Source organism: Sceloporus occidentalis, unplaced genomic scaffold, assembly GCF_023333645.1.
Source record: "Sceloporus occidentalis isolate IW3139 unplaced genomic scaffold, rSceOcc1.0.p SCAF_22, whole genome shotgun sequence".
In the NCBI taxonomy this organism is placed as follows: domain Eukaryota; kingdom Metazoa; phylum Chordata; class Lepidosauria; order Squamata; family Phrynosomatidae; genus Sceloporus; species Sceloporus occidentalis.
This window is the reverse complement of record NW_028317002.1, coordinates 11,930,260-11,943,478: the sequence shown is the minus strand read 5'-3', so window position 1 is coordinate 11,943,478 and position 13,219 is coordinate 11,930,260. Positions and strand designations below refer to the sequence as shown.

Here is a 13,219-nt window from a genome sequence, read left to right as displayed (position 1 = left end):
AAGAGAATAGCTTGTGGCAGTAAACAAAAACGCATGAACTATTTGCGTTTGCTGGTTCTTTATTGAAAAAAGGCCAGGGCTACTACTGCCAGACAGCAAGTAAACGACACAAAGAAACACAGTAAGAGCTACTTCCTCACAAACCATCTGTGCTAACTGTTCAAAATTAAATAAATAGAGGTGCAGTATATGAGAGAGCCCTATAAGGGTGTTTATGTAGAGATGACACCTAGCAATTAAAGAACTGTCACTATATAGACAACATCATACAAAAATAACATGATCTTTACAGCGAGCTTTGGAGAATGCGGCTAGGATACTAGCGAACACCACATCTGGGGACTGGGAAGCATCAACTGCTGTGTGGATTCCATGGCGCTGGTAGTACTCTACCAGTGGAGCAGTCATTGTATGGTAGGCCTCTAGCCGCGTTTTCAGCGTGGCCTCGTTATCATCAGATCGTCGTATTAGAGGCTCGCCGGTTACCTAAGGAACAGTAGAGAATTAGCATTAATGTCCCAGTCGCTAATACATTACCAGCTATCATATGATACAGAATGCAGTGTCCTCCTAAAACCTGCATTTATCACAAAGCCTAGGCTGTAATGAAATTCCACCTACTGAATTTTTTTTCTGCTGCTGAATATTATTTTGTATTGTAAATTTTATGTCCACGGTAGGCAACTTAAAATACCTAGCTATCCTAAAAACCACAGCTTCCAAGAAGTTTAGTCACAATAGGTGTGGAATGAACAGAGTTAGATAGTACGCACTCTACATAGAGCGTGTTGCTTTAAAGTCTAACACACATGAGAAACTCAATCAAACTGAATAGCAAACTCACATCATCCTTCATAGATTCTTTGGGAGGATTGAACTCTTCGTGGTATGATCGTCCGCTTGGTGGGTGTATGAGTCTAAAGAAAAAAAAAAAAATTTAAATTGGTGATCCAACATCCAAGGAAGTTCAAAATAAATAGTTTACATGTGTTGGAAAGTTCAGTTACCTGCCACATATCCTACGCACAAGGAGAGAGTCTTCCACACTAAATTCAATGACAGAATCCAGCTTTTCTTGCCGTTTTTCAAGAAGTTCATCAAGCTGAGAAGAATGAAGCTTGAGTGATGCACACGTACAGGCACATGCTAGATTATATGGTCAGTTAGGTACCATAAAATACCACTTACACCTATCTTGTTGATGCCCCTCATTATCCATATTCCTTTAGCTCACTTTCCCTAGTCCCTTTCCTCCAATACTTATACTAGTGTGGCTGGTCCATGCTTAACAAAGGAACTTTTACCTCTTTTATAATACATCCTAACTCCCTCTAGATTATAAGATCGTTTAAGCAGGGCCCTCCTCACCTGTTTCTGTAAGTCAAATTATTATGTTATACACCATTTGTCCTGTCCACCCATTGTATAGCGCTATGGAATATGATGGTGCTATATTAAACAATAAATAACAATGTATCAACACTAGCTACCACCATCCCAGTTACATTGTGTTTAAACCGTACCCTGCTCCCTCTAAATTGAAGCTTGACGTGGTCTTTTTTGCCTTATATATTGGTCCGTCTCCATTTCTCAGTCTGATTTTGTCATACTAAGTGATGTGTTCTGACAGCCTTGAGGTGCGGTTGGCCTAGGCCATCGCTCTAACTATGCCAAGTGCCAGGATACGATGTCATATCCCAGACCTCTACTTCTTAATGGAGATATATATATATATATATATATATATATATATATACACACACATACATAGACACTTCCATACTGAAAGTTGATTTTAATGTGATAAGAAGAAAAGCGTAGCTGATGTGCAGTGGAGACATCAACCAAGAATTTCTTAAATGAAAAAAACCTATTATTCTACAGCATTGATTTCAATTTCCAACCACAGTTTTTTTTTTTTCTATTAGAGCCAAGCCAAAGACTTTTTACCCATAAAAAAAAACAGTATGGTTCATATCTGCAGTCACATTTTTTAAAAGAAAAATCAGCTGCATAGAAGAATAAATCTTATAAGACATTGAATTAAATGTGGTAGAACTGGTTAAAGAGGGCAAGTAGTTAAGAAATGTAGTAATGTGCGCTAAAGTTCTTCTCTCTATCGTGTGGGTAAATAAGTTTATGGTAGAAGTAAAAAGCAGTTTGTGTTTAACTGCAGCATGATAACGTTTTAGAGGGGGGGGGTCAGAATTAGATTCAACTAACAAGAAGACATGAACATTGAAATCCAGGACGTAGGATTACTTTTCGCAGATTACGTTCCATACATATTGTTTATGTTACCCCATGAGCACCATGATATACTTTTTGAAGTTACGCTAAAGGTTTTTCTGCCGCGATGTATAATTTTTTCCTAGAACTAAATTTCAAGATTGTGAGACTTGTGGAATGTTAGTTGAGGGACCTATTTTGCCATAATGTCACAGCATTAAGGAGAAGAGAAACATACAGGAGAAACACCCATTGTATGTTCATACCATTTCAGCCTGTCTCACAGTGCGTGGAAATCCATCCAAGAGGAATCCCTTTCTGCATGGCGGGGTGTCCAGGTTTTTCTCAATCAGTTCCACAACCATCTCATCACTGACCTTATTATGAAAAGGACACAGTAAGACAGGACGGGCGACATACCATGTCAAGCATTGGCTTGTGAATGGGTGACTCAAGCTCCCTCACCAATTTGCCTGCATCCATGGTGGCCTTCAGGCGCTTCCCCAGGTCTGACCCAGAAGCTACCATGGCCCTCAGCATGTCTCCTGTTGCAAGATGGCACACACAGTACTTTTCTGCTAACTTTGGAGCCTGAAAGAAAGTTGTAAGATCAAAGCACCACATGCACAACTGCATCTAACTACATCTAATACATACTCCTATTAAGGGTGTGAAGTTTCCAACTCACCAGCGAAAGGTGCAACGCTTATTTTATAAAGCAATGGACCTTATGCCAAATCATATCAAAGATGTAAAAAGGCGCCAAAAGGCATTTAATTCAATGCCCCATGAACCCATGATGACAACCATGTAGGAAAAGAATTCACCTGTCCTTTGTTTTTGGAAGGTTGCAAACATTTTTTTTTTGTTTGCTTGCAAACCAAGGTCCACAACTTGTGGACTAAAGACTTTACCAAGATTGGCACACCCTGGTTCCCTTACTTTGTTTAATTCAACCTTTCACAAGCGTATTAATACACACAATGCACATGACTTTCCCTAATTATACAGGTATTACCAGGTATTGACAGATATGGACACAACCAGACTGTTGACCAATCGCGAAGCGCCACGTCACACCAGAAAACCCAGAGCCGTACCCTAGCACTTTGCTACAGCGCGGGTCACAGAAACACAGAAATCAATGACAAAGCACGGTGACACCATCTGAACAAGCAGAACAACGCCAGGTTACATATAGCGAGTAACAGAGGGTCCAATGATTGACATGCGCCAGACAGCCCCCAGCGTAACAAATGTTCTCTTATTACCTGAGTCCCCTTCCCGGCTCCTGGGGGCCCCAGCAGGATGGCCCGGATTCCATCCATTATGGTTCCCCTTTCCCGTTCAGCGATGTCCCTAGGAGCCATGATTTACGCACCCACAAACGGGCCACGAGACAGCAGCGAGCAGAGAAAGCACGCCCCGCCCAGTCCTACTTTCTATTGGGAGAGGCGAAAAGGTGTATGCTTTTGTTTTGTGCTCATTGGGCAAGAAGCGTGCCTATCATGACCTTATTTGATCAAACGCGTACACATTGGGCTTTACTCGGTGAGTGGGCAGGTCAGGGAAGGCGGGAAGCGGAAGGACGACCCGGTGTCATACAGTGACTTTGGGAGCGAGAGCCAATCGTGACAGAAGGCAGAGGCCAATGCGTAGACGCTAGCGAGATAATGAGCACCAATAGTAGAATGGGCTTGATATCAGCTGCTATGTGTTCATAGCCATGAACTGACCATTTACATGGAATAGAACGAATCGCATTTATTTCATGACAAAACATTATACCTTATACAAGCCAGAGTGCTGCACGGTGCAGAACACACACACATGGAGACATAAATGACATAAACACCAAGCATAAGCAAGTGTACATAGACATCCCACTTTGAGGTGCTCGTGTTTGGCAGTAATTTTCTCCTCTCCCATTTAGTGTATCCGCACAAGTTATATATATATATATTTTCAGGACAAGAATGGCTTTCTTCAGATCATATCTGATTTTCTATAAAAAATAATAATATGATGACCTTTTACTCATCTATAAAAGCTAATGAAAACACCTGCTAAATAGTTTCTACTATTTGTCCTGAGTCTACAAATACCCAATGTTTTTGTGTTTTTCTGTTTCTCTGTTTTTTTGCAAGTTATAGGGCAATAAGTAAGTGCTATTTCAAAACCCTTTTTTCCCAGAACTGGTCATTCTGCCCCATGTGCTATTTTGGGTATCTTTAAAGCCGGCCAATGCACTTTAGCCCCATCAAACCATATATTTTTGAAAACTAGACACCCCTTGGTATTTCAAATGCTGTTATTTTATCCCTTTGTGGTAGTAATTTATTTTTTTCTACACAAATTGTATTTCAGGTATGAATTTATAGTTCCTTGTATATGCCACTGTCAAACAACACCCCGATATGTGTCTCCCGAGTACAGTGATACCAACCATGTATGGGTTTGTCGGGTTGTTTGGAAGGTAAAACACCACATTTAAGAAGTGCGCATTTTTTAACTTGGAGCTTTGACATATAGCCCTTCTGCCATATAGTACTTTTTAGACTTTTTTTTACATTTTGTTGTAACTAGATAGTTCCACTGATGGTGACATCACTGCACAATTATTTTTAAATGTTATCATATTTTTATAATTTTTTTTAGCTATTTTTATTTTTTCTCTATTTTTTTATTTTTAAAATATTTTCCTATTTCCTTTGACGTTAATGGTTGAATGCAGTACCTGTATTCAACCTGCAAGGGGAGCCAGAGTTCTCAGCAGAGCCTGGAGATATTCCTGGAAACTTGTTTTGCAGTGTCTCGCAGTGCGTCCAGGGGTGGGTGTTCAGTGTCGCTGAATGTGCCATACAGTGTATGGCGAACGTTGATGCCGATCTCGGTGTTGCTGAATTTTGAGACATTACAGAGTAAAGACTATATGAGAGAGTATGAAGAAGAGTGAGTGAGAATGTGAGATGGTGAGAAAGCATGAAGAAGAAAGAGTGAGATAGTGAGTAAGAGAGTGTGAGACACCATGAACACTGCCTCTGTTTGGCTCACTCAATAATGGTAGGAGTTATTCTGTACCATTGCCTGTGTCTGGAGATTTTATGATGTTATACCACAGTTTGTGTCTGGATCACTATGTAATGATGGGAGTTGTACACCACTTTCAGACTCAGTGTATATTGATGGGAGTTTTACTGTACCACCTCCAGGCTCAGTATATAATAATGGGAGTTATGCTGTACCAACCCAGTGACTGTCATACTATTTAATGATGGTAGTTATGCTGTAGCACCCTCAATGACTGGGTGTTATGCTGTACCACCATTAGTGACAGGCTCAGTATATGGTGATGGGAGTTTTGCTGTTGAGAGCTGTGCTATAATACCTGCACAAGTGCACATGCATAATGGGAATTATAGTATACAACCACTAGAGTGCCAAAGATTACTTTACTATCCCATTAGGCTCATGCAAAACACTTGCTCGGGCCATGGTCAGCACAAAATGTGAATAAATGACTGGGTTTGGGGAAATTTGTTTTACTATTTTTCTAATTCTCTGCAGTTCTAATATCATTATTTTCCTTATTATTTATCTACTTTCCAAAAAAAAACTATGTAAAGGATGCATACCAAGGATGTGTTGGTGGGAACTTGGTGATATACCACACTCTGTGCCATGATAACTGAGTGGGGCTAAATTATGATAATAATCTACTGTGTTGCAGCATAGTAGCAACAATCATTTATACATTAGTCTGCAATGTATTATAAAGAAGCAACAGTCATCAGAACAACAAGAAAATGGAAACAGTTCAATTGGTGAAAAAAGTATTATTATAGCAGGAGTGACACCTGAGGTTGATAGGATCAGATGAGAAGTAATGTGGAAGCCAGTCTTCCTCCTCGAGTGATTGACAGAGTAATATTTAAGCAAACTTTGGATCAACCTGTGACAGTCTTGAACAGTCATCTGTTTCCTACTCTGGCAGTTCCTAGCAAACCACAAGGTGTCCTTAATGCATACATTAGCTGCCACACTTCTTCAATGGCACCCTCTGTATTCCTGGAAGATCTCCATACGGAGCAGAGTGGTAGGAGAGGAACTTCATCTCCAAAGAGTATGAGACTTCATTATCCAGGGATCCCAGCAAAACCTGTGTAAATGGACACTGCCAGAAAAATACACTGCTCAAAATAATAAAGGGAACACTTAAACAACACAATGTAACTCGAAGTCAATCACACTTCCGTGAAATCACACTGTCCACTCAGGAAGCAACACTGATGGACAATCAATTCCACATGCTGTTGTGCAAATGGAACAGACAACAGGTGGAAATATTAGGCAATTAGCAAGACACCCCCAATAAAGGAGTGGTTCTGCAGGTGGTGACCACAGACCACTTCTCAGTTCCTATGCTTCCTGGCTGATGTTTTGGTCACTTTTGAATGCTGGCAGTGCTTTCACTCTAGTGGTAGCATGAGACAGAGTCTACAACCCACACAAGTGGCTCAGGTAGTGCAGCTCATCTAGGATGGCACATCAATGCGAGCTGTGGCAAGAAGGTTTGCTGTGTCTGTCAGCGTAGTGTCCAGAGCATGGAGGCGCTACCAGGAGACAGGCCAGTACATCAGGAGACGTGGAGGAGGCCGTAGGAGGGCAACAACCCAGCAGCAGGACCGCTACCTCTGCCTTTGTGCAAGGAGGAGCACTGCCAGAGCCCTGCAAAATGACCTCCAGCAGGCCACAAATGTGCGTGTGTCCACTCAAACGGTCAAAAACAGACTCCATGAGGGTGGTATGAGGGCCCGACGTCCACAGGTGGGGGTTGTGCTTACAGCCCAACACCGTGCAGGATGTTTGGCATTTGCCAGAGAACACCAGGATTGGCATATTCGCCACTGGCGCCCTGTGCTCTTCACAGATGAAAGCAGGTTCACACTGAGCACATGTGACAGACGTGACAGAGTCTGGAGACACCGTGGAGAACGTTCTGCTGCCTGCAACATCCTCCAGCATGACCGGTTTGGCGGTGGGACAGTAATAGTGTGGGGTGGCATTTCCTTGGGGGGCCGCACAGCCCTCCATGTGCTTGCCAGAGGTAGCCTGACTGCCATTAGGTACTGAGATGGGATCCTCAGACCCCTTGTGAGACCATATGCTGGTGCGGTTGGCCCTGGGTTCCTCCTAATGCAAGACAATGCTAGACCTCATGTGGCTGGAGTGTGTCAGCAGTTCCTGCAAGAGGAAGGCATTGATGCTATGGACTGGTCCGCCCGTTCCCCAGACCTGAATCAGATTGAGTACATCTGGGACATCATGTTTCGCTCCATCCACCAGCGCCACGTTGCATCACAGACTGTCCAGGAGTTGGCCGATGCTTTAGTCCAGGTCTGGGAGGACATCCCTCAGGAGACCATCCGCAACCTTATCAGGAGCATGCCCAGGCGTTGTAGGGAGGTCATACGGGCACATGGAGGCCACACACACTACTGAGCCTCATTGTGACTTGTTTTTAGGACATGACATCAAAGTTGGATCAGCCTGTAGTGTGGTTTTCCATTTTGATTTTGAGTGTGACTCCATATCCAGACCTCCATGGGTTGATAAATTTGATTTCCATTTAGAATTTTTGTGTGATTTTGTTGTCAGCACATTCAACTATGTAAAGACGAAAGTATGTTATACGATTAGTTCATTCATTCAGATCTAGGATGTGTAATCTTAGTGTTCCCTTTATTATTTTGAGCAGTGTATATGCACAGACCCCTTTAAGGGGAGGCTTCCCTGGATGACCATCCATGAAATGTCCTTGTGTCTGTTAGTCAACCTGCTTGATGCCACATTAGTCCAAACAATCTTTGCAGTGGGATCAGGGAGCCCTGGAATCTGCTCCATTACATCCTATTTCTATCCATATTATTATATATATATATAATGGTTGCTGTTTGTTCTGAACTGGGACATGGTGCTTATTTGCTCCATTGAATGACCACATACATACATACACGATATGGACAAAAGTATCGGGACACCTGACCATTACACCATTATAACATCACATTCTAAATACATAGACATTAACATGTAGTTTCCCCCCTTTGCAGCTATAACAGCTGATGTTGGATGGGAAGGCCTGCCTCGCAATTTGCATTCCAGTATATCCCAAATGTGTTTGATTGGGTGAAGGTCAGGGCTCTGTGTGTGCCAGCCAAGTTCTTCCACACCAGGCTCATCCAACTATGTCTTTATGGACCTTGGTTTTTTGCACTGGGGCACATTCTTACTGGAATAGAAAAGGGCCTTCCCCAAACTGATCCCACAAAGTTGGTATTGTCCCCTTCAGCTTACCAAGACATTTCGGACAATGCTATGCTTCCAACTTTGTGGGAATAGTTTGTGGATGGTCCAATCCATGAATACCTTAAATACCAAGGTCACTAGCCTAGATCAGGTAGTAACAGGGAAACACAAGGTTTGGAGATGTCTCGTAGATGGGGTATTTCATTTTGCTGTGGTCTCCTAGACATGTTTCCTGTCGTTCCCTGCTGGTTTGTACTTGCTGCAGGAATCATGTTGTAATCATTTTTACTGAAACAAGGTCAGCTAAAACCAGCAAAAAGCACTGACTTCTGATGTCAAAGACCAGGAATGTGTGTCAACCTTTCCTGTAAAGACAGGAACTGCCCTGGAGGCTGAAGATTTTTAACAAGGTATTTTATTGTTATTTCCCTGCAGAAGGAAACTCCCCACTACAACAGCTGCATTACATTTAAGCAAGTTCATATAGACAAATGATTCACCTCACTAGAAAAATACTTATTTTTTGTACTTTCAAGGAGAACTGTGACAATCATAAAACGTTAGAGCAGCCTCTGTTATGTGAATGGCCTGATGCATTTAATCTGGTTTTCCTAAAATCACTCTAAATAGTGCCCCTGATGTGACAAGTCCCACTCACTAGGGTGAATGGTGCGATGTGTCCATGGGAACATTTGTGAACTTGTGAATGAGTTTACATAAACACTTAAGCAGCATGTAACTAAAGCCCCATGCCTTATGGGTCTACTTTCCTCAGTCTTGAAGTCCGATGGTTGCTGCTGTGGTTAAATTGCTAGCTCCCAACAGTCCTACATATGGTATAACCACCCTGGACCTTATTTTTTTGTAATTGCCATGAGATTTATTAATAAGTGTGCCTTAATAAGTGTGATGCCATGTGCAGTGGGGACTTTTGGTGCCAAGACCTGGAAAGTTGGTATTTTAAAGGGACTGGGAAATTTACTGCATTCCTGCCTCATTCCATAACAAAAGTTTCCCGCAAGAATCTTTGTATTTGCCCTTAACATATACGAAATAAGAAATACAAAAATACTTTAATAATTAAATGTGAAGAAAATACATTAAAACCCTCATAGAGATATTTGTCTATAGATTAAGGAACTATATGGTAACATCACCCACATTTTTAGGTTAACCATATAAACATTACAAAAAAAATACATTGCCTCCTACATCTTACAGGAAACTGTCTTTTGTATATAAATTATAGCCTACCCCTGCTCTATTGCATGGAAACCAAGTAAATAACTAAGTGCTTCTGACTGCAGAATCAGGTATCTGCTGGATCCATCTGGTCTCAGCGGATTCCACAACAAAGGACCATAATATGGTAATTGGAAGTTAGTCACTTGTGGCTTTATCTGCGAATTCACACACAGTCTACAGTTACGAAAAGGGTGACACCAGTAGAAATTTAACAAAGGGGGTTGCTATACAAAAAGTAGTGTAAAATGTGTCATTTCCATATATATCGTATATAAACAATTAGTGCCTGATAAAACATACCAATATGTAAAAAAAAAATCATCTAAATAGTGTTAGGCGTTTTTGTTGTTAGAAGTATAAAAAATAAATTGAATACAAGTGTGACTTTCTTGAGCTAGAATTTTTGTAGGTATCAGGTCCTCAATGACTAGATTTTTTTGTGATGCTTTATATTTTTTATTCTCTTTCTCAGTGATCCCTGTTTTTTTTCAACAAAACAGGAATGGTTTCACTTTTTTGTACATTTTCCCAGATGCTGCTACCTAAAGTCAGGCGGTACCACTGAATCTCTGAGCTACTGCATTCACATGTTTATGTGTTACTAATGATGCCAATGGCTCTCTAGCCTGCTAACATTCTGGTGCATGGAAAGGGTAAAAAGTTGGCAGCTCTGCAGTGTTTGACATCCAAGCAGTGGGTTTTATTTGTTAAAGGGGAAGACCACAGGATAGTTTGCATGTGTCTCAACTCCCCGAACGTCACTACCCATTATGAAGGTACAGCACTTGTAAATTGCTCCAGCAGGAAGAACTGTGTTGGCCCCATATGACACATAATTCAATGTGCAAGGAGACTTTGAAGAGCTCTCAAAGTTCTAACAATGAATTATGTAAGACCAGCCAAGGTCTTCCTAAAGAAGAAGTTCACTGGGGTTGGTTCTTTATGACGTAGATTGTAGTCAAGGAGCTAAAACCACAACTCTCATGCAAATGCTCCTGTCAGCTCTCCCTGCCCCATTATACACCAAAGTGTATGGTATGTAAAGAGTGGTTAAGGGCATGTTCTTTTAGAGAAAAAAAACAGCACACCAAATTTCCTTAGCATTTTTTTTGAGGTATGTGGGTTTTTACGATCTTGTTATTACTGTTTTGTGTGAAACTAACAAGTCTCGCGACGGTTATAGTAAACACGCACAGTGTTTACCAAAGCAAAGATGGTGTCTCCACCACAGGATAAATTACCAAGGACACATAGAGTTCACACAACAGTGTGAAACTGGATTAAAAACAATATTACAATTTAATCCATAAATAGAGTTTACACTTAGGAACAGCTTACATCTTTTTACCTGTTTGAATATCTAATTATGACACGTGATTTTTAGAATAAAATAATGCAGATTCTGTTACATCATTGATAAGTTTAATGTGTTGCCAACTGCAAATCAAGCCATGCAACTGATAATATTGACAACTGTACATGTCTTGTAATTATAGGCAAAACATACCATTATATTTTCTGATTTCAACTCACCTTAGCTCACAAAACCAACATTCCAGTTTTTAACAATATAAGAAATCCAAACTTGTGTCTTTTTGACCCAATTTCCAGACTGTAATTATTGATCAAACAGTAAAGGAAGATGTAACCGATAATGTGATTTTCAAACATTTCTACATGATATCTATTGACCAACTCACATAGTACTTGATGCACAATAATAACTCTGTGGTATTAGGGTAACTTTTTTTTTAAGCAGGAAATGGGGCATTAGCTTTGTTTTAACCTGTTTGTTAGCTTTGTTTTAAGCTCTTACCTTGCAAAATACACAATTCTGATAGGATGGCACAGATATATAAGTAAAAAAACTATGAACAAACTATAACAAAATGTTAAAAAAACATTTAGATTTTTTTGGCCACACTGGAACTTTTTTTTCTGGTACTATAATATTTTTTATGTGTGCTCAAACCAACCGGATGACAAATGTGCTTCTTTTCTCACAGCTTAATCTCCCTCTTTGAGATGTATTCTTTTAAGTGTTAGATGCTACTGCTTTTCAGCTTTTTTAATTGCAGCCTGTGTGTGAATTTGGAGATGACGTCACAGATCAGCTTCTGGTTACCATAAAATGGTCGTTTGTTGTGGAGTAAGCTGAGACCAGATGGATCCTGTTGCTACCTGATTCCCTAGTCAGTAACACCTAGTTAGACTTGGTTTCCAGTATACATCCTTAGATGATTGTGTCTAGAAAGGAAATACTATTGTCCAGGCTCTGAAGTAACATAATACTGATTGACTCATGTCACTAGTTACAACCAGTTTGCATGTGGATGACTCAAAGCTAATGATGTAATAGAAGTAAAACATTCACCAACCAGGAGCAATCAAAAACATGTCTTTATTATTTTAAACTATGATCAACATTTTTAACAATGTCCACAAGTTTTCTATTCTTACAATAAAACACAATTTAGTTTCCAGATGATGAATCCTTCTTCAAAACATTTTTCTTATCTGAAGAACTGATGGCCTTGTGGACACATCATGGCTTGGGAAGCAAACTTTCTCATAAAATCTTCTTGCACTGTCCTTGAATAAAATAAAATATCTATTACATTGTACTGTAGGTTTTGATTTTGTTAGCAATGTATTGTTATTGTTTCAACACTTTTCACTCTCTTTATTAACGTTCTTACCACTCAGTGCCCTCTCCATGAACGCTTATATTATGGGTGCCCAATGGTCATGGATGATGCCATCTAATCCTGTGCGCGCACCAAGCAATCAACGGTGGCTTTATGATGTGAAGCTGGTTAGTGGCTGCATTTGAGCACAAAATATATTGGTTGTCACTTTACAGTAAGCTACAAGGCTGGAGCTCAATGACTTCTTTCCTTTGGTCATTTGAGGTTGGTATCAGTAAAGAGAAAAAAGTTGCTGCTGCTGCTGCCATGATAGTTATTGTAGCCACAATGGTACTTCTTTCTGAAATTATTATTGAGATGTCTATCAGATTATAAAGGTGCTTGCACATTTTATGTACATTGATTAGATTATAGCATGTGCCACAAAGTAATTCCTCATCCAAATAGGTGCTCATTTTTCAAACAGTAAAAGAACATCTCTTATTGACACCCTTATTGACAGTGTTGATACAGTTGAGATACCATACTTCACTGGCAAGGGTCATTACAAAAAGAATACTTGATCACTGCCTATTTGGCATAATTTGTTCTCCTTACAATATCAGAAATATTGTGGAACAGCCATTACATGTATATACCTTTAACCTACTGGGAAAAGTGTGTATTCAACACTCTAGAAGTTGTCATTTCACATTTCCTTAAAACACCCTACACTCATAATGCATATCCATTTGATGATATACCACTTGTTTTATCTTATGGGTAGCTTGGATATGTCAAGTCACTCT

At 40.3% G+C, this 13,219-nt stretch overlaps 1 protein-coding gene across 1 annotated transcript; it reads right to left on the bottom strand.

The window, feature by feature from the left end:
- Nucleotides 1–264: 264 nt before the first annotated feature.
- Nucleotides 265–3,599, bottom strand: LOC149301046 (adenylate kinase 2, mitochondrial). The gene is made up of 6 exons (XM_089484649.1): nt 3,501–3,599; nt 2,695–2,820; nt 2,496–2,606; nt 1,008–1,102; nt 845–917; nt 265–486 (listed from the first exon to the last, which is right to left on the bottom strand). The coding sequence occupies exons 1-6, from the start codon at nt 3,597–3,599 to the stop codon at nt 265–267; spliced, it is 726 nt and encodes a 241-aa protein (XP_089340775.1).
- Nucleotides 3,600–13,219: the final 9,620 nt, after the last annotated feature.

What these genes read in the sequence shown, in the direction of transcription:
- LOC149301046 (XM_089484649.1), bottom strand. Translation starts at nt 3,599, where the DNA reads ATGGCTCCTAGGGACATCGCTGAACGGGAAAGGGGAACCATAATGGAT. An exon ending in CTGTGAGACAGGCTGAAATG is followed by an intron (nt 1,103 to 2,495) that starts GTATGAACATAC and finishes CATTCTTCTCAG; the next exon opens with CTTGATGAACTTCTTGAAAA. An exon ending in GTGCGTAGGATATGTGGCAG is followed by an intron (nt 918 to 1,007) that starts GTAACTGAACTT and finishes TTTTTTCTTTAG; the next exon opens with ACTCATACACCCACCAAGCG.